The sequence below is a fragment of the Diadema antillarum genome, unplaced genomic scaffold (genome assembly GCF_040938485.1).
Source record: "Diadema antillarum isolate AM-2024a unplaced genomic scaffold, OU_Dant_1.0 seq00001293_RagTag, whole genome shotgun sequence".
Classification (NCBI taxonomy): Eukaryota; Metazoa; Echinodermata; class Echinoidea; order Diadematoida; family Diadematidae; genus Diadema; species Diadema antillarum.
The window spans coordinates 264,306-286,514 of record NW_027272072.1 but is presented as its reverse complement, the minus strand read 5'-3'; the positions used below and the strand labels follow the sequence as shown (position 1 = coordinate 286,514).

General features: G+C 34.9%; 1 protein-coding gene across 1 annotated transcript; it reads left to right on the top strand.

The window, feature by feature from the left end:
• Positions 1 to 403: 403 nt before the first annotated feature.
• LOC139708010 (galactosylceramide sulfotransferase-like) lies at positions 404 to 2,136 on the top strand. The gene is made up of 2 exons (XM_071620000.1): positions 404 to 558; positions 1,053 to 2,136. The coding sequence occupies exons 1-2, from the start codon at positions 404 to 406 to the stop codon at positions 2,134 to 2,136; spliced, it is 1,239 nt and encodes a 412-aa protein (XP_071476101.1).
• The last annotated feature ends 20,073 nt before the right edge of the window (positions 2,137 to 22,209 follow it).

Here is a 22,209-nt window from a genome sequence, read left to right as displayed (position 1 = left end):
TTGACCATCTCCACTGGAATTTTGTCATACGATATCTTGATTTGATTAATTGTTAAAGGAAAAGAAAGAGCCATCTTACGTAATGCAACTATGTTTAACAGGATTATAATTTCATTATGCCAGTCTAGGGTTAATCAATTTCAGATTATTTCCATTATCAATAGCTATTTCATATAGATTTCCTGCTGCATTTAAAATGAAGAACAGTGTGTTGCCTTTCGGGGTGAAGAAGTTGATACATGCAGCTGCAGATGGCTTGTTTACCAAATAACAAGATGAAATTTATGACAAATATATATCGGGGATCGGAGTCATCTGTTCTTAGTGTAATAATCACGATTTCTCTATTTATCATTACCTTTACCGGCTATGCTCTATCACAGACCTGGGTTATTCGGAAACCATGGCCACCAACACTTCAGCCAAATCAACCCTGATGTCGTTCTTTTTGCTTGTCTGCGTGTTAGTGATGATCATCTGCTCTTACTTGGAGACAGGCCTAGAGCCAATGCCTATCACCATCCAGTACCCAAAAGTTCGTCCTTTCTTGCCCAAAAGGTGAGCATAACGCATTGTTCTAAAACATAACGTCAAATAGATAGACGAAATGTTGATAGCAAGCTTTTTACCGGGGTTAAACGAATAAGCTCAACTAAAAAACAAAAAACAAAAAACAAAACAAAAAAATACAAAAAAAAAATAACTCACATTAGCACTATATAGGTGTTTCCTCGCAGCCACGCACAAGACTAGATCCTCAAGTGTACAGAACATACGCGCAAACACACACACACACATACACATACACACGTATATTGGATATAAAAATATGAAATCGACATGATATATTGATAAACAGACACAAAATATAACACAGTAGACGTGGTAGAAAACTTTGAAATTTTGAATCATGATAAAGCTATGTGTTTGTTGAATCACGATATACATATTTTGTATCCAAAAATTTCCATAAAAAAGATGTACTGAGCACTAACCAAAAACTGACGTTATTCTCAAATTTACATTGTCATATACCTTTCTTTTTTCTACAGAGCAATGATTGCGACGACGAGTAAAGCGAATCAGTCATTAGTGCCCACACGGCCATTTCCCACAACTTCGATCACGCTCAACAATGGATCCGACGTTCCACATCAGTATGCCTGTCAACCGCTTCAAAGAGTCGTGTATATAAAAACACACAAAACGGGATCAACGACATTAGCTTCCATATTTGAACGGTACGCATATCTTCGCAATCTCGACGTTGCAGTACCTCCAATAAAACGCAATCACGTTCTTTCAGATTTCGGCTTGTTTCAAACATCGATGACCATTAAAATCGAGAAGCGAAATAGGACAGATTTTGACATGATAGTTAATCATGTAAGATATAACAGGGGACAAATGGATATCGCTGTGCCTCGTGCAAAATATATTTCAATAATTCGACACCCAGTGGCGCAATTTGAATCATTCTTTGGATATTTTGAATTCCCAAGACGTTTGCATATCAACACCTCTAATCCATTTGAAACATTCATGTCCGATGTAAAAGGGTTTTATGCCAAAAAGGTTTTTCAGTGGCCACGAATAAGAAATGGACAGCTGTACGATTTTGGATTTGATCATAAATATGATGAAAATCTGACCAAAATTAAGGAGAAAATCGAAGAACTAGCAAGGGAAATAGACTTAGTTATGATCAACGAGTACTATGATGAATCATTGGTTCTTCTAAGAAAAATGATGTGTTGGGACTATGAAGACATTCTCTACATATCTAACGGTGTTCGGAGCCAAAGCCACCGGTATCCCATCACCGAGGAAACTGAACAAAGAATCCTTTCTTGGAATGCGGGAGACATAATGCTGTACGACCATTTCAACGAAACTTTTTGGAAGAAAGTACACGATTATGGCGATAGTTTTGGGCTCGATCTTGCTCATTTTCGGGCCTTACAGCGAGATGTCAAGGACGAGTGCATCAAGGAAGATGCGACGAACAAACACGACAAACGGGAGGATAAATTCGTTGTGAAACAGAACGCAACAACCTTTTGCAATGATCTACTCCGTGCGGATGTTCCATACACGCGCCTTCTTAAAAAAGCAATAGTTGGTCGGTATCGATAATGTTGATGAGCACAGCGCCATAACAATATCAAGTCCTGCTTTCAACAAAAAGAACAACAATGACAACCACAACAACAACGACGACAATGACAATAATGATAATGATAATAATGATAATAATAATAATAATAATAATAATAATAATAACAATAATAATTATAATAGAATAATGATAATACATTATTATTCGGCCAGGGTTTCCTCTTCAATGTTGTATTTCTTCTCTCTCTCTCTCTCTCTCTCTCTCTTTTTTTTTTGAGAGGGTCCGTCCATCATTATTAGCTCAAGTATTATCAGGAACCCACCCTTACTCTTGGGTCGAAAGGGCCATTGCGGGTGAAAACATCTTGTCAAAGGGACGTAAGCACTTGGTAGGACTTGAAATCAGGATTTTTTTTCTTTTACTTCAAGGTGAAGAGTCTTATCGACTATCACAAGTTGATATGATTCGATTCGATTTTGTTTATTCACGCAATGCATATACACATATGCATACATTTTTGATATACGGTTATTACAAGTGTATAGTCATAAGCTATCCAGAACTTGACAGGGAGGTCCAGTACAGATGTAAAACATCCGTTTGCACAAACATCATACAAACTATCGTATCATAAACGTCTAATTAGTTACAGAAAATATTTTCCTTCAATTTCAATTTGAATTTCAATTTCTTTCTGCAATTTATTTCTCTAATAAAGTGTGTAAACGAAAATACACTAACACAGAGATTTTGTTAAAATGAGATTTGCTTCGAAAAGTTAAGTTTTACAAACAAATTCAATATGTCGTTTGGATATAAATTACAGTAGATTGTTGCTTTTTTTCTTCCATGACATGTTACACGTTGCAGAAGCCGTCACAATAAACACGCGTAATAATGCTTCATGAGATGAGAGTCCGTTTCTCGTGACAAATCGACTAAAAAACTTTTTTCAAGGATTTACAAACGTGACAAAGAAGGGGAAAAGGGGCATGTAGTGGGGAAGGGAAGGGAGAAATCACGAATGATCTGATTTGATGTTGTTTTAAAAAAAATATGATTATGCTTAGAGTGACAATAAATAGACATGACTATGATATGACTATGTGTTTCTGTTATTGTTGTCGATAGTATTTTTTCAATATGAAGAGCTTGCTTCCAAAGGCGCTAAATCCATCATTTTCAATGGATTTAGCGCCTTATGGAAGCAAGTTAATCATATTATCATATGATTATGTTCATATACGCTGCATTATAGATATGATTTTAATCATTTTTTTTCTGTATCTATCGTCATTAAGATTTATTCTCTTTTAAAAGGTTACAAGAGGGATGTACATTGCTTCAGACAGTTTGTGACAACATTCCACACAGTAGGTCCATATAATGTCTTAAGGACTTGCGAGCTAACGTGATTCTTAGGTTATTTAATGATTGTTACTGTTGGTACGTGTAAGATATGAATTATATTTGTTATTATTGTATGAGAAATGATTTTCAAAAGCTAGATGTAGCGATCTCTAGTCTATTGAAAATGAATATTGCTGTTTGAAAAGCAATGTAAATCACGCCATTTGAGTACTTCTGATCGGTGAATTCAAAAAAGGATCAGTATGTGTCATAAACGCGGAATCGTACAGATTCTTTACAGTCTTCTTTAGTGAAATAGATAGTAGTAGAAAGTCCTCAATTTGAATTCACCTTTCCCCCGTATGAAATGGCAGTGTGCGAGAAATGGTAACAGTTGTAAAGTGTTGATTATAAAGCATTGAGGGACATTTTCAGAGAAGAGATGTTTTTTATACTCTAAATACTGAATATTCTTCTACCATCCTTTTTGCTAATTGTGAATATATATTAGCTAGTTTCTATTTGATAATTCCAGCTATGGTTATCAACTGGTATTCATAAAAACTTAATGCGATCCCTTTTAAGCCAGCACTGTTTACATCATCAATTCGCGGATTAACATAGGAGTGTGTAGATTGAAGATGCATAATGCATATCAAGAGATAATTTGTTGCACTGAAACCAAGACGACATTTTCTGTGATTTGATATCTGAATTTGACATCTATATTTTCAGTTATTCTAAATTTGATATATGAATAAGATAATGATGGTTATTTTGATCATGTGAGATTATTGTGTTACAAGAATTTACCATCCTTTTGACGTTTGTATTACCCAAGTATATTGCTTGGAAATGAAAATAAAAAAGGAATGAATGAATGAATGAATGAATGAATGAATGAAGTTAAAACAAATGTATTATCCGCAAACATATACAAAAAAGAAAATTGATGATGAGTTTCTTATGTCATATATAGTTCAAGTTCAAGTTCAAGTTCAACTTTATTTTCATTTCCATTAAATAAACAGGAGAAATTATATTCAATGCATAAACAAAACAAAATTGTAGTAATTTCGATAAACGTACATCAACAAGATACATGTGATGATGAGTAACGACATATAATTGCATTTATAAGGTATATACATATGCATATTACACGAATGGTAATGGAAATGGAGGGTCCCACTAAAAAGCCAAGCTTGTACGATATGGGACCCTCAGAAATATATACATAAAAAGCAAATAATGGCTTCATGAAACTACAAACAAATATATGAAACAAAATCGAAGAAACCAATGTCAACTGACAAGAAATGAAATAACAGGAAAGAACGAAAAAAAAAAAGAAAAAAAAAACACGCCATCGTGGACACAAGCAAACAGATTTCCAGGACGTATAGGAGTAGTAATACGCACCCTTGAATGATATTGTGAATATAAGGATTGGGTACATATACCAGAAAAACTACAAAAGCGCGGACATATTAAAAGCAAAGAATAGACACAATGATGCATTGTTCGATGACTGTCATATTTGAGGAGAACTTATGTTCGACAGATTATTTTACTCTCATGATAGAAAATAATTGATGTGTAATGATTAATGCATAAAAATAAGTGATAACTTAATTGAGTTAATGAAACAAACCTAGTTCGGTAATATGTTATAAGATTTCAATAAAAATAATTTCAATTTATTCTTGAAAGAATTCAAAGTTCGCACTGTTACAATATCATTAGGAAGTGAGTTCCAAAACTTTGGCCCATCATAAATAAAGGTGTTCTGGGCCAGAAGAGTTCTGAAAAAGGGCAAATGAAACTCATTCGAACGCCTCGTTGGGTAATTGTGGACGGACTGATTTCTTGGAAACATTGTTTCAAATATATTTGGAAGATTTTTTTTATCATAATTAAACATAAATTGTCCTAGGTTATACAGATACAAATCCTTGATTTTCAATATTTTGTTTTCAAAAAATAACGGGTCAGTATGAGACAGAAATGCAGTATGACATATAATACGGAGTGACTTCTTTTGTAATAAAAGTAATTTATCTAAGAATGTTTGATATGTGTTTCCCCAAGCAAGAATACCATAATTTAAGTATGGCAATATGAGAGATGAATATAATGTAATAAGGGACGACAAAGGAAGACAAAATTTAACCTTGTTGATTATACCAATATTTCGTGAAATAATTTTACATATACTATTAATATGGAATTTCCATGAAAGCTTATTATCAACTGTTATTCCCAGGAATTTAATATGGGAAACAATTTCCAGTGGAGTCCCATCAAAAACAATGTCGACAGGTGGTTTCTCTATAGAGTTGCTAAAAAACATATATTTTGTTTTTTGAAGATTGAGAGATAATTTATTTGCCTTTATCCATTCGGCGACATTTTCTAATTCAGAGTTTATTGTATTTACAAGAGTAAGAGGATTATTGTGCGAAAAAAATAAATTTGAGTCATCCGCAAAGAGAATAAAGGAAAGAACATCTGATGACCTACAAAAATCATTTATATAAACAAGAAACAAAAGCGGACCTAATAAACTTCCCTGTGGGACCCCACATTTGATATTCAACATTTGTGAATTATACCCATTCAAAGAGACATATTGCTTCCTGTTCATGAGGTAGCTCCTGAACCACTCCAAGGCCTTCCCACGCACTCCATAATGATGTAATTTATCAAGTAAAATATCATGATTAATGGTGTCGAAGGCCTTGGAGAAGTCCAGGAACAAACCTATTAGATGCGAAGATCTGTCAATAGCGTGTGCCACTTTTTCTACAAAAGTTAATAATGCATGTGTTGTGCTGTGTTTTTCTCTAAATCCGAACTGAGAATTTGAAAGTATATGATTGAATTTAAAAAAAGTAATAGTTCTTTTATGAACGATTTTTTCAAGAATTTTGGACAATGTACATAACAAAGAAATCGGTCGGTAATTATTAACATCTAATTTGTCGCCTTTTTTAAACAAAGGAATAACTTTTGCTATTTTCATGCTCTCAGGGACGATGCCATTGGAAAGAGATAAATTGAATATGTGAGCTAAAGGATCCGCAATTGAAGATATTACCCCCTTCAAAAGAAAATTACTGATGTCATCATGTCCAGCACTTTTTTTAGAACTAAAATCTGAAACAATATTAATTATCTCCTGCTTAAATGTTGGACTAAGAAACATTGAACTAGAATTTGGTGGACCTAAAAATTCTGTAAAATGTTTCGTTGAATGGGGTATATTGCTTGCAAGGTTTTCCCCGATTAAAGAAAAATGATTATTCAAAATATTACAAATCTGATGAGAATCTTCAATGATTTCATCTTCAAACCTAATTTTAGTAATATTACATTTATCATTTGATATATTCATTGCTTGCTTTAAAACCTTCCATGTGTTTTGCATATCATGCCTATACAAATATAACTGCTTGGTATAATATTTTCTCTTTTCTATACGTATAATTTTCGTCAACGTATTTTTATAACTAGTATATTTAAGTTTCAATTGCTCAGTAGGTTTCATTTTAAATTTATAATATAAATTATTCTTTCTGTTTATTGAACGTAAAAGTGATTTAGAGATCCATGGGAGCCTAGGTATTTTTTTATAATCAGATTGTTTTTGTCTACGTTTTGGAATATGGATATCCAAGAGTCGAAGAAACTTCTGCATAAAATATTCAAAAGACAAATTTACATCATTTGTATCAAAGACACAAGACCAGTCTGTCATGTCTAAACTAGCACCTAGACTGGCTATGTTTTCATGAGTGATTCTTCGTCTCAATAAACAACCATATTTATTATCAATACTATCATTTAAAGAGAAACTAGTAGAGATGGGGAAATGGTCTGTTATATCTGAAAGTAGTATAAGGGAATCGGGAGGAGGAAGAATATTACAAAAAATATTATCAATAAGGGTGGCAGATTCATTAACTATTCGTGTGGGCTTAGATATCAAAGGCAAAAAAGAAGCAGATAAAAATATTTCCAAAAAATCTTGTGACATATTATTTTGTTTTAATAAGTCTATATTAAAATCTCCCATTATGAAGCATTTTTTGTGAATAAAAATTGGGTTCTTCACCAAATCCGAAAAATAATCTAAAAATGATTTAGTGTTTGTATTAGGAGGTCTATATACTACACCTATGATAATATTCTTACTGCCAGGAACAGATATTTCAATAAAAAGAGATTCAATCGAATCAGTCATGCTGTTAAGCTCATCACGAACTACATAATCATACATTTGTGAAACGTATAACGCAACGCCCCCACCCACCCTATGTTGCCTGTTATTAACGACAAAATCATATCCGTCGAGAGCGTATGGAAGACTTGAATCCTGGGAAAGCCAGGTTTCGGTCAAGCCTATCACTGAGAATTTTTGCCTGATGGGTTTATTCAAAAACAACTGCAATTCTTCAAAATGTTTATTAATACTTCTAATGTTGAAATGTATAAGAGAAAAGGTGGTATCATCATACTCCTTAACAACATTATTAAACTGGTTGAGAGTGAGATATTCAGAAGATGGACTTTGTAATTGGTTTTCTACGTCAAAATCATATTCAAATTCTTGCGACAATGAATTAAAACTATCTGAAACATGATTATCAAAAAAAGTATCATTTTGAGTGACATTTGCTTCACATTCTGCCAAAGAAGGCCCGGCCGTATCAAAAAAGTCATCATCATTAATTGAATTGAATGCTGTGTCTATTGTATTGTGGATCAAAGGGTGAACGTGATGTTCGTTGCTTGTGTCCACGAAGGCACCTGTAGAGGGCAGTACTGATGAGTTTGACATCTTAAATGTCTGTGATGTGCGAAACTAAAGAGAGAGAGAGAAAAAAAAAAGAAAAATAAAAATATAGGCCTATGGTATTATGTTCAATTCAATTCGTATTTCATTCAAACAGAAAAAATACATTCAGACAAAGATATTATACAGTCAAAATAGATTCAAATTGACAACACAAATGTAATAGAATGTGGATACAGCAAGCAAAACGAAGCTTGATTAGCTGCCACCATAACAAATGATAATAAAGTAAAATTTAAGACGAACAAATACATAAGAAGAAATACCAAACTAGCCAAAAGCACACATTTAGAGAAATGCAACAGATATATTACAAGAAAAAAACACAAAGTAATACCCGAATACATGAATTAAATTTGTTTCTTTTTCAATAAAAAATGATTTCAATCTTCGCTTAAAAACACATAAAGATGGATTCATTTCAATTTAATAAACACATACAAACACACATACACATACACATTTATATATATATATATATATATATATATATATATACATATATATATATATACATATATATATATATATATATATATATATATATATATATAGCAATCACTTTTTTTTTCTAAAGGGGCTAATTATGGAGCCTCGAGGGACTCCACATTCGAAATGTGACATTAATGAATCATGACCTTATTGTAAACATGGAAATTTGTAGCTGTTAAAGAATAAACTGAGCCAGGTACACCATGATTATCTTTCAAGGACTTTCAATGACTTTCAAGGCCTTGCTCCAATCCATAATCAAGGCCATAACATGCTTTTTATTTAAAGTTGCTTTGCAACTTTATCTTTTTCCTGTATAACGGCCAAATTGGTTGCATAATTGTTTTTCTAATGTTGTTAACTGTCAAAGAAGAAACTAATCTTCCTAAATCTTTTGAAATAGAGGGAAATAATGACCCAGTGCGATCATTACATGTGTTTTTTTCCATTATATATATATATATATATATATATATATATATATATATACATACATATGTATATATATATATATATATATATATGTATATATGTGTATATGTATATATATGTGTTTATATATATGTATATATATATGTTTATATATATAGTGCGATGATGCTGATACTCGTACCGTACGCCTCTGTCATCTCAGGAAGAATTATAGTCGAGACAATGTAGGCCTAATGATGACAAAAGATGTCGCATGAAGCCTGCTGTTACGAAGCTTTCGACCTTGGTCTTCCTCAGCTTTATTATCTGTTTATGAAATGAAATATATTATGTTTTGAGCATAACAGATCTGGAGTCATGAACATAATACACTAAATACAAGTTCAGCATGAGTTTCAATAACAGCTTCAGAGCATACTTGGCAACATTTTTGGCAATTGTAAAACATTGAACAATGTATAACTGTAAATAAATACATAATGAGTATATGTAGCATGCAGACATATCATACAACAAAAAATATCAAACACATATCATAAATAAACTTAGTAATATAGTTACCTGCTAAGCAGACGTGTGAGTTATTTTGGTGTCTTGTGGCTGTCTTGTGGCGGGATGAGAGTGATCATGTGATATATTGGGAGGGAAGGTGTGTGTGCGGTGGTGCATGTCAGGCAGGAGTAGGGTAGGGTCTGATGGTATATAGAATTAGGTTCAGTGTTCATACAAGTGTGTCAGTGGAAAAAATACGATACAATGAGCATATATATATATATATATATATATATATAATATTATGATATTGATATTACTTTCGAAATGAAGAGAAGTGTCGCTGACCTGGAAACAAGTAGGCCCTATTTCTGACACGGCGCAGAAACTTTAGAATGTTAAGAAGGAGCATGATTGAGAGAAGAAATGTCAAAGTTGAGAAATGAATTAGAAAAGAAGTTGTTGCTCAATGAAATTCACGAGGAAAGGTGAATTTGCTTATCTTATGTATAGTAATGCAAGTTGAAAAACATGTGTACGGCACTGTGTTCGAAGTCATGGCTGATCTTCTGGGCATCTCGAAACAGGAAACAGCACAAATTCCCCTTGTAAATGCACATGCAGGAATTCCCAAGAAAATCACCATGTCACGGTGCAGATGAGTCTCCTGATCCATTATCAGTATCATCAATCCGACGTCTACGTTCATCATCAGATGCATTGTATACTCCAAACACCCAGAGTAAAACATGGATGGGGTGATCGAGCTTTCTCCGTTATGGGACCAAAATTGTGGGATCAGTTCCAGGTTACCTATTCAGTGAAGGCAACTGCCATCTAGATACAGAGACATTTAAATCCAAACTTTTGTTCCTCTCACACTGAGGACTGTAATTGCTGTCGTTAATGTTTGGAACAATCGTATTCTTTATTTGACATTTAATCGTTTGTTTGTTGATTGCCATTTCTTCTTTATTGTCATGTTTGAACATGTATATTACTTTATCTATCTTTTCATTTCTGAAGCGCCATGAGCACTGAAAGATGGACCTGTGCGCTACACAAGGAGCCACTATTATTATTAATATGGCGGATAGTGATCGAATTCTTCGCGTTCTCGAAAGCCAAACAGCGAAGACAAGGGGACCGTTTCATGAAAGTTGTCAGCCCCGACAAGATGTCAGTCTCCGACAGTTACCATAGTAACAGTCAGTGACCAAAGCTTCACAGCCAATCAAAACCAAGGATTTTACTGAAACTGTCGGAGACTGACAACTTGTCAGGGCCGACAACTTTCATGAAATGGACCCCAGAAGCTGCTGCAGCTTCAAGCACCGAGCGTGGGACTTGCGCTCAATGTTGCAGCGAGATAAGGGGTCTCCATGATATTTTGATAAGAACAGTTAACGATGAATTAAAAGATATTATTCAGTGGATTCACGCAAATAAATTGTCATTGAACATTGACAGAACAAAATACATATATGTCTTTAAAACTCCTTACATAGCCTTCCAGGCAACATTGCATTAATTTTGATACTACTTCTTGAGAAGAAGCATCTTCCATTGGTGTTTTTATTGTATTTTGTGTTGTTAAAAAGCTTTTAGAGAAGTACAATATGGATATTTGGAAGATTATTTCGTGTAAAAAGGTATAATGAATAGGTTAAAATTTCATTTTCCCTTATTTGCATTAATGACACTTTATTTAAATCTATATTACCGTATTCAAGGACGTTCCTCAGTTGTGTTTGTGCGCATCCTAGCTGCGCAGGTTGGCAGTGACGTAACAAAGAGCGTAGCAGCACACGCACGAGTGATGAGCTGAGCTAGCTGAGCAGCTGCTAGTAAATCGAGCTAGAGTGTGGTACGTACGGATACCCGACAGTTCCCCACCGAGGCCGCGCTGGGCGGCCTCGCTCGGCTCGCGTGCCGACTGTATACACGCCTTACAATCTGTACGTACTACGCGCAAAGTTCAGCGGTCCGAGCCGCATACACATGGTCATGGTAGCACAACACTGATCGACAGGATAGGGAAGCTGGAAATGGAACTGAGCTGTTTCCATTTTCAATCCATAGATCTATTTTGTGACATGCAGTTCATTATCTGTTCATTAACACGGTCAAATCGAGTGCTAAGGTACCTAGGGACTACAGGCCCTAGTCGGGGATTACTAGTCTACTAGACTATGTGTTAAAAACAACAACAACAACAACAACAAAACAACAACAACAACAACAAAACAAACATAATAATGACACACATTTCATCTTTAGGTCTAACAACTAAAACAATCTGAGTATCTCTGTTAAAGTCTAAATTAGATCTAAACTTGTCAGTAATAATACAAAATATTGTTTTTTTATTTTTACACTTTGGTTACAAAATACAAGGTCACGAAAGTATTACCAAACATGTATTTATCACTTTCACCATTCAGATATTAATTTTTGATTACCACATCTGGTGTAACAAAAGGAGAATCAAAGAATTCCCCCCCCCCCCGGGGGGGGGGGGGGAACTCAAGGTACATATAGGCCTATCCATAGTTCACAACACGCCGCACTTTACCAACCACTGCAAAAACCAACACATGCAATCTACAATCAACGTCATTATATTAAGATTTGTTTTTCCTTTGGAGGACCTTCAGAATAATGCCAAAACTCCCATTTCCGTATATTTATTCTTCTTCCTCCGTTATCACTTTCTGCACATATAGTTACAGCAAGTGGGTAAAACAAACAAACAAACAAGCATGTAATTGTCACGGAGTTTTCCACGCTTGCGTCCCCATGATATCATTATGGCTGTGTAAGGGAAATAATTACAAAAACGCACATGGACCTTCTTTTGTTGATATTTTTCCACCATATCACTGCAATTGTGACACGGTTTTAAAAAAAAAAGAAAAGAAAAGAAAATGGGGTTTTGAGTGAACCGCATGAGATTCATGCATCCTAACAGGGTATATCCCTGCACTGGTTCCTGACCAGATTTGGGGGTCTGACGATGATTTCTGTCGGAAGGAGGCTCTGCTAGCACAAAAGCGAGCACATGAACCCCAAATTTTTACAATTGTTCTGCATTTAGTAACCCTTCTTCTACAATTTGATACAGTTTCATAAAAATGACATGAGTTTTGAATGTACAGCATGACATTCATGAACCCCACCTGATCAGGGCACCCACGATAGGATTATAACCAGATATGGGGGTCCTGGGATGATTTCTTTCATATGGGGGTGCTGCCAGCACAAAAACTAGCACATGAAACCCCACTTTTTATTGTTCTTCTGGAATTAGTGAGCCTTCTTCTACAATTTGACCAAGTTTCGTGAAAATGACATGGGTTTTGAATGTACAGCGTGAGATTTATGAACGCACCCTGTCAGGGCATCCCTGCTTGGGTTCCTGACCAGATTTTGGGGACTTACGATGATTTATGTCGCATGGGGGCGCTGCTAGCATAAAAACGAGCGCATGAAGCCCCACTTTTTATTGTTTTTCTGGAATTAGTTAGCCTTCTTCTACAATTTGACCAAGTTTCGTGAAAATGACATGGGTTTTGAATGTACAGCATAAGTTTTATGAACCCACCCTGTCAGGGCATCCCTGCATAGGTTCCTGACCAGATTTTGGGGACTTACGATGATATATGTCGCATGGGGGCGCTGCTAGTACAAAAACGAGCACATGAACCACCACTTTTTATTGTTTTTCTGGTATTAGTAAGCCTTTTTCTACAATTTGGTCAAGTTTCGTGAAAATGACATGGGTTTGAATGTACAGCATAAGTTTTATGAACCTTGTCCTTCTGCTCAACCCTAACAAAAAACGTCGATGGGAAGGATTTGAGAGATTTCGGTGTTTTCTGCCGCGTGAGGGCGCTGCTTGCTCAAGAATGAGAGTGTAAACCCTAACTTTAAAACCTTTTCCTCGGTTTGGGTACCTTTTCCTGCAATTCTTGCAAATTTGGAGAAAATAACGTAGATTTTGAAAGAATTATGGGGATTTAAGTTTGTCATTGCAGATTTTGTTGGCAATCATGGTCTTGATCCTGTAACGCTATCATGTTGGTATACAGGACGGCAGATTAGTTATATTCTTCAAAGTCCCGTAGAAGAAAAGTAAGCACATGAACCTATGGTTTTGTTCATATATTTGGGCTTTGGATGGGTCAAAGTTACGGTATGGAAAGTTTGAACAAAATGACATTGACATCACTTTAAGTGAGGAATTAAATTCTTGGGGCTATATGTTTCAATACGTAGATTACTAGATAAATTCCGTACATTGAAAAAGATGGCATTTAGAGCTGTTTTGATCTCCATACCTGATCACATTCCAATGCATTTTATCGTTGTTTTCTGACCACAACATTTTGAAAATAAAAGATTTGTGTCTGCTTCAACTTGTACAGTTCATGTAGAGTTATTACTGCATAATTATACTCAACATTTTTTTTTTACCATTTGTTTGATAGAAATATAGTTTACAACTGTTCCACACCACGATCCAATGAATCGTATAATCTCCCCTTTATGAAAAGTGTACACAATACCAAAATGCATTCGTTAATACAGGACCCAGATTATGAAATAGCTAAAAAATCGAAATATTCAAGCACATGTATATACAATGTCCTACGCGACGATCCAGTATTAACAACTCCCCTGTATGAAGACTGTAACATATCCAAATTGTATCTGTTTATACAGGACCCAAACTCTGAAACAACTTATAGAGCTTTGAAGAATCTTAAAAGTTCATTGCATTTAAAATAAAATTGAGAAAATATTTTCTTTTAACTACATTTAGATATTATATGAAATTATTTGCCTTCGACATACTGCACTTAATATTCACATTGCTTGTGCAATGATTTTCTTTCTTTCTCCTGTCCTGACAATGAAATGGCGTATTCATGAACCCCTTTTATATATTTTGAGCTCCTCGTCCCTTCTCCTTGATCTTCGATGTCTCGTAATGAGGTTTTGTTCTTTGTTTTGCTACAATGCTGCATTATTTACTTGTCTGCTAAAAGTATGTTTTGTTACGAACGCTCTTATTTCATGAGACAGAGAATTCAAGATATGTATAAGAACATATTTTTAATAATTGCAAAAAAAGTAAATAGCAAAAAAAAAATGTGATAATGAGTAACAAAACGAAGAAAACATAATTGTATTTTCTTTCCATACAGTATAAACATTTGCACGTATGCATAATGCAAATTGAATAAGGATGGAAGTGGAAATGGAGGGTATAAACTGAAAAGCAAAGCTTGTACGATATGGGACCCTCAGAAAAATACATAAGAGAACGAGAAATGAATTAATGAAACTTCAAATAGATATATATACAACAAAATCAAAGGAACCAATGTCAACTGACTGGAGATCGAATTAGGAAGAAGAAAAAAGAAAATTAGATAAAACTACAACACGTGCCAGCTTGAACACAAGCAAACTGGATTCGATGATGTAAGAGTATTAATGATAAAACGCAACCTGGATTGAATATATAGCAAAACATTGTGTGCATATACCGGTAAGAATGCAGAAGAGCAGACGTAAAAGACGGAGAGAGTAGACACAATGGTATATATTGTACAATAACAGGAACACCTCAGGAAGACTCGTTTTGATATATTATTTTTCTCTAATAAAAAGAAGATTTTTGTAATTGTTTAATGTTTAAAGAATTTGATGACTTGATTGAGATATTAAACGAACCTTATTCGATTGTATATTATAAAATTTCAATACAAATAAATTCGATTCATAATTTTTAACATATTTTTTATCATATTCCATATTTTTATCTATGATTTAATATTAAGTCACATGGACCAGTATGTAGTATGGATTTGTGGGTAATAACTGTTGTTGGATTTTTCTCAGTAGGCCCTTAAAGCATTTGTAGACGATCTGGTTGGATGAATATGAACAGCTGAGTTAACATGGTATGTGCTTGATAGGCTGGGGGAAATTGCGTTAATTACATCTGTAAATAAGCAGAGAGCTTTGCAGGTAATGAATGTCCTATATAGAAAGTGTATTACACAATACTTTCCTTTATTATCGGAATTGAGCTACATTGATTCCGTATAAGTATGTACATGTAAAAATGATATACTGTAAATGACTGTAAACCCTTTTTGTGGTGGAAATTGAATAATTGAAGTGTTGGACAAATATGAACAGCTGAGTTGACATTCAAGTTCAAGTTCAATAGTTTATTTATTTCCATCATCACAAAGAAAAGAAAAGAAAAAGTTGACATAATCCAAAGTGATACAAATTTTTTTTCATTTCTCTTACACTCGTCCAATAAAGGATTTTTTTTTCAATACAATATAAATTATACACGAATGATGTCGTAAAAAAGAAACAATGCACTTTGTCATGGCAACAAAAATAGTAAATAATCACAATGATGGAAAACAGTGTTCCACTAAAAAAGCCACGCTTGTAAAACGTGGAACGATTTCGTCGCCACGGAATTCAGTTGGCAAAGGGTCTGAAAACCAGACAATACCAAATTGCCTTTGTTTACAAGCAGAGCGCCACTACGACAAAATATTGAAAGGTTTGAATCAAAAGCGCGGCCGAGCCCGGCAGCGTAAACGGACAAAATTGCGGGGCCCGGCCTCGCAATTGAGGCTGGGCTCGGCCGCGGCTCGGCCCAGCCCCTCACCGTAAACGGGGTCCTAGTGACGGGACAATTTATAACAACTTTTTAGTGGTACAGCAAAGTAACAGCGTATGATTGTATTTACTTTCAAACTACTTTGCTTTATTATAGGAAATGAGCTGCAGTGATTTGGTGTAACTATGTATATAAAGATATCATACTGTAATCCCTTTTTGTGCTGGAAATTACATAAATGAAATATTGGGCAAATATGAACAGCTGAGTTGACATGGAATGTGCTTGATAGTCTTGGGGAAATTGCGTAAATTACATCTGTAAATAAATAGAGTGCTTTGCTGGTAATGACTGTCCTATGAATAGTATGTAGACAGTGTACGCAATTAAAAAAGCAGTGGGTTCTCATGTGGCATGCAGTCCGAGTTCGTGCAAATACGGACATTTCTTTTTTGCGTCTGAAGGAGAAAAAATGTGTTGAGTTTAGTCTTCTGATAATTTCGAACGATAATACCGAAAGAAGTATAGGGCTTTATGATTTCAGAATTATAGATAGTTAATAACTTACTGCCGGGGATGTATGATATCAATTTGTACAATCTTTCAAATCCGTATGCTGCATTAGACACAACGTTGGCGATTTGCAGATTCGAGTTCAACTACTCATTTACAGTAACGCCTAAAAACTTCGTGATTTCTTTCTGTTCAATATTCGTTCCATCAATAACGATATTAAAATGGATGCTGTTACTGACTATCGACTTTCAAACTATCATTTAGAATTTGTCTTTTTTCCCCTCACTGCAGTTCGAAATCATGACAGTAAGAACGAAAGGAAATGTGTACTTTTCATTAAAAAAAATGAAATTTGGTGAAATTCTCTTCATATTTTACCTACATTTTATCATCTTCGAAGTTCACGGGATCAAATATTATTGAAATATCCATCGGGGAAATCAAAAGTTACTCTTGGTGACAGGGCATTTTTGCACGCTGCACCAAAATTATGGAATAATCTCCCTTTGTTTGTATGACAAGCAGTTACAATTAATGAGTTTAAGGCCAGATCAAAAGGTCATCTCTTGAAGTAATGTATTTTCTGTTTGAATTTCTTCTATGCATGTCATTTTGTAATGCGCAGTTAAGGATATTATTATAGTAGCTGCGCAAAATAAATGTCCTTTATTATTATCATCATTATCACATTGTTGAACAGAGGCCTACGTGACCTCAGGAATTAAAGTAATTATAGTCTTTTCATCCAGTGATCGCTGCACCGAACACAAGTTTTGAACGGATTGTCAAATATTCCCAAGCTTTGCTGCTGTGTTGACTTTTGCAGACCTTTCGGAACTCTTTCGGAACTCTTTCAGAACCATTTTACAGAACACTCTGAGAACTCCCTTAGAACTCTGTAAGAATCCTTTCAGAACTCTCTCAGACCTCTTGCATAACTCTCTCACAACTCCTTCAAACCTCTCTTAGACCTCTTGCAGAACTCTCTCAGAACTCCCTCAGAACGCCTTCAAACCTCTCTCGCAGAACTCTTCTAGAACTCTTTCAGAACTCCTTCAAACCTCTCTCAGACCTCTTGCAGAACTCTCTCAGAACTCCTTCAAATCTCTCTCAGAACTCTTGCAGAACTTTCTCAGAACTCCTTCAAACCTCTCTCATTCCCAGAACTCCCTCAAACTTCTCTCAGAACTCTTGCAGAACCCCTTCAAACCTCTCTCAGAACTCCTTCAAACTTCTCTCAGAACTCTTGCAGAACTCTCTCAGAACTCCTTCAAACCTCTCTCAAAACTCTTGCAGAACTTTCTCAGAACTCTCTCAGACCTCTTTCAGAACTCTCTCAAAACTCCTTCAAACCTCCCTCTCAGAACTCTTTCAGAACTCCTTCAAACTTCTCTCAGACCTCTTGCGGAAATCTTACTCTTTCAGAACTTTTTCCAAACTCTCTCAGAACACTCTCAGAAAGTTCTAAGAACTTTCTCAGGACTCATGTTAGAACTCTGTCAGAACTCTTTCATCATTCTATGAACTTTCTATGAACTCTGTTACTCTCCCATAACAATTTCAGAACTATTTCAAACCTCTATCAGTAGTCCACATGAACTGAAACATAAAACTAAGACAGGACCACCATCTCAATTATTATTGACATAGTATACAGCCAAGTTGTCATAGATTTTTCCTTGTTGTATGCAATAATGATCCTTACGTGCAATGTATTTACTGCTACTAACACCTCACGGCGTCTTCCTTGACCGCATGAGCAAGAAAAGGGATGATTTTCATTCAATGATTGATAGTTTTGCCACTTGGGTGTAGATCAGAAACAAACTCTTTGTGTCTGCATACGTACTTTTGTCGCTAATCATATGTTATTATATACATGGGCAAGCATTATCATGTCACAGTCTAAGTATACATTATTCAATTCAATTCAATTCATTTTTATTCGTCCAATAAAAAGCATTACAGGAAACTCATCGCGGGATTTTCACATATAAATGTCAAAGCATAACAAATACAATATATACATTAAAAAAACTGCACCTAAAAGAACAACACGGAATAGCACTTGACAAATAAATAAATAACCGGACATGTATGCAAAATTAAACTTAAAAGAACAATCGTATAAAAACGTTGCATAAAAACGGACTCCATTGGCATGATGTTAAAAACTTCACAAACCTTCCCTGTTGTTACGTCCCAATATCAGCCCCCCCCCGTCAGCCCGTAATAAACTAAAACCCAAACCAACTCGCACTGAAATACAACACAGCAAACAAATCAACACATACAGAAACGATATCAGTGATTATATCATCATCATATAAATTTCTTTCTAAGTCCACCAATATTGCACAAAGTCATTTCCCAGATTCTGAAATATAATAATGTTAACAAATATAATCATTATAGTTGTACGTCAACTTGCCAGGAAAAAAAAATATGTATATATATAAAGGGAGGATCAGCGGTAGAGAGAAAAAAGAAAGAAAAAGAATAAGAAAGGAAAGGAAGCATATATAACAGTTCATAAATAACATATATCAAATATCATTAGCTATGGCATCATAAATCCAAAACTGTAAAATCCCAAGATGAAGTGATGATGATAATGACCAGTCTGTGCTGTGTCTGTGCTGTGCTTATGCTGTGTAGTAAAGAACAAAACAACGAAATCCCTCAAATGGTAACCAGTCCGTAGGTAAACAGTGAAGCATTGCGTTATGCAGCAATGTATAAGGGGGAAGTCAAGCCAAGTGATTAGAGTGATCCAAGAGTTCTTCTCTGAGAGCATTCCTCGCCAGAATAAATATCAAAACAAAGAATAAAAATATTCTTTCTTTCAGAATTTTGCATGAATCATTATAACCTTGTTTGTCTCTCTCCTTCCTGGAGCTGTTGACGAGTAGTGACGTAAAATTTGGTTAACATGTGCAATGTAAACATTTACATTATATTCTGGTGGATTTTAGAAAAAAAAGAGAGGAATGTATGAAAAGATACCTATGTAACTCATGATCACTCACAGCCAAAGCATACATGTGGACTGAGTGAATACAGCAATATTAGTAGAACACATTAGTGAAAGTTGTTGAAAAATCAGCCAATCCGTCAATATATGAATTTTTAAAGTATCTGTGCAGTCACTTCTGGATGAGAAGACTACAACAGCTTGTGATGTGACGTGCGTAGAACGATAGGCCTATAAGTAAAATATATGACGAAAATATCACAAAATGCTATATTTCTATTTTTGGAAAAAAGTACACATTTCCTCTACTTGTCACTGGCATATCTTAAGGGTAATACGTGTAAAGTGAAAATATGTCGAATCTTCTATATATTTTCTTTATATTATTCTACACATGAGACATCACAAGCTTTAGTAGTCTTCTCATCCAGACGTGACTAAGCAGAAACTTCAAATATTCATAACTTTTGAACGAATAGTCCGATTTTCCTCAAACTCTCACTGATGTATTCTACAAATATTGCAGTATTCACTCAGTCCACATGTATGCTTTGGCTTTGAGTGATCATGAGTTACACAGGTATCTTTTCATACGTGCCTCTTTTTTTTTCTAAAATCCACCACAATATAATGTAAATGTTTTACATTGCATACATTTGACCAAGTTTTACGTCACTACTTGTCAACAGCTCATGTCGAAGGCAAAAAAAATCTGTCCCTCGTACGACAGGAAATAAAGGTCACATGATTGAGAGACACAATTATCAAGTAGGCATAATATCCCACTTTACGGCCTCATAATGAATAGCTTTAGTTTCTACTTCAAATACGAAGTTCAAAGGAAATGAAAACGAGACGTCGATGGAAGTGACGTCACGAATCACTCAAAACGGCAGAAAAGCACTCGAGCAGGACCATTTGAGTTTACAAATTAGTTCGCTCGAGCGAGCTCCTTTCACCGTTTTCACAGACTCCCACGGCAATTTCAAATATTTGCAGTCCAATTTTCAGGGTTTTTGTGGGGGGGGGGGGGAATAAATATCTATTTATTAGATATCAAATTTGAAAAAATAAACTGAAATGAAGTGCATTTAAAAAGACTATACATTGAAAATGCCTTCTTAGTCTGACTATCTGATTGAAAAGATCACATTTTTTGAAAATATTTCTTTCTGGAAATCATCTGGAATCACCCTTTAATTACATGTATAATATGGCCAGAGCAAATAAGTTTATCAGATCAAGAAACAAAGTAATATTTCTTTAAAATCTATGTAAAGAAACGGAAAGGTCTACATCATAACCATGCGATATAAGCGGTAATAAGGAAAGAAAGTCATATGATAATATTGCTAGATGTCATTTACCTTTGATTAAGTTCAAACTGTAAAAACATGGGATGTTTTTTGTTTTGTTTTATCTTTAATTTTTGTGTGTATGTGTTTTTACTCAATATCTAAAGGTGAAAAAAAAAGATATATTCAATAGTTGAATATTGTCTGATAACTGTGGTCATGCACAGGCAGCGAGAAAAAAAAAGAAGAAGATCTTTTACATCTTTGTCAAATATCTCTGATGGAGAAAAATAAAAGATGCATTGTAGTTTTCAGTCAGTCGTCACGCCGTATGCAAATTAGGCATAATGAGGTTCCGTGTGCCAGTGTTTACTCGATGCGCATGACCGTCTCGCGAATTTGAGGTTTCACGGGATTTTGCGAGACTCTGTACAAGCTCCAATACAGTTGCCATGCAGTTAGCGCTAGTGTATACGATTTCGACATGGTGGGGTGAGTCCAATTACCCGTTTCGTACTCTTCATTTTGATATAAAATTTGTCCATACTTCAAAATATTTTCAATGTTTAATCTCTCGTTAAATTTACCTTATATTTTGCTCGTAGTTTTGATGTATTCGAAACATAAACCTCTATTTTGCTGGATCCTGGCTGGTATAAAACTTTTCATACTCTAATTTTTTTTTTAATTCGGCAGAGGAAGCATGTACCGATACTTGTTTTAAAAATCGAAAAGATGCAATATCTGTAAGTTACTTAAAAATTCGTTCAAAAACTGACTAAAAAGAGACTTGCACCGGAAGTTGCGATCGCCGAAGTCAAGATAGGCCTATTCACATTATTTACACGTTGATGGATGAATTGCACATGGTTTGTGCACATTGTGTACCTCTTTTAAGTTCCATGTATTCCTGTGTACTTCTGTGGTGGTATTGTCCACAAATCAAAAAACTTGTTTTTTTTTTCTAAACTCTGCCTCACAAGTTTACTATCATATTTAGGTTTCTTCCCCTTTAGCCTGATT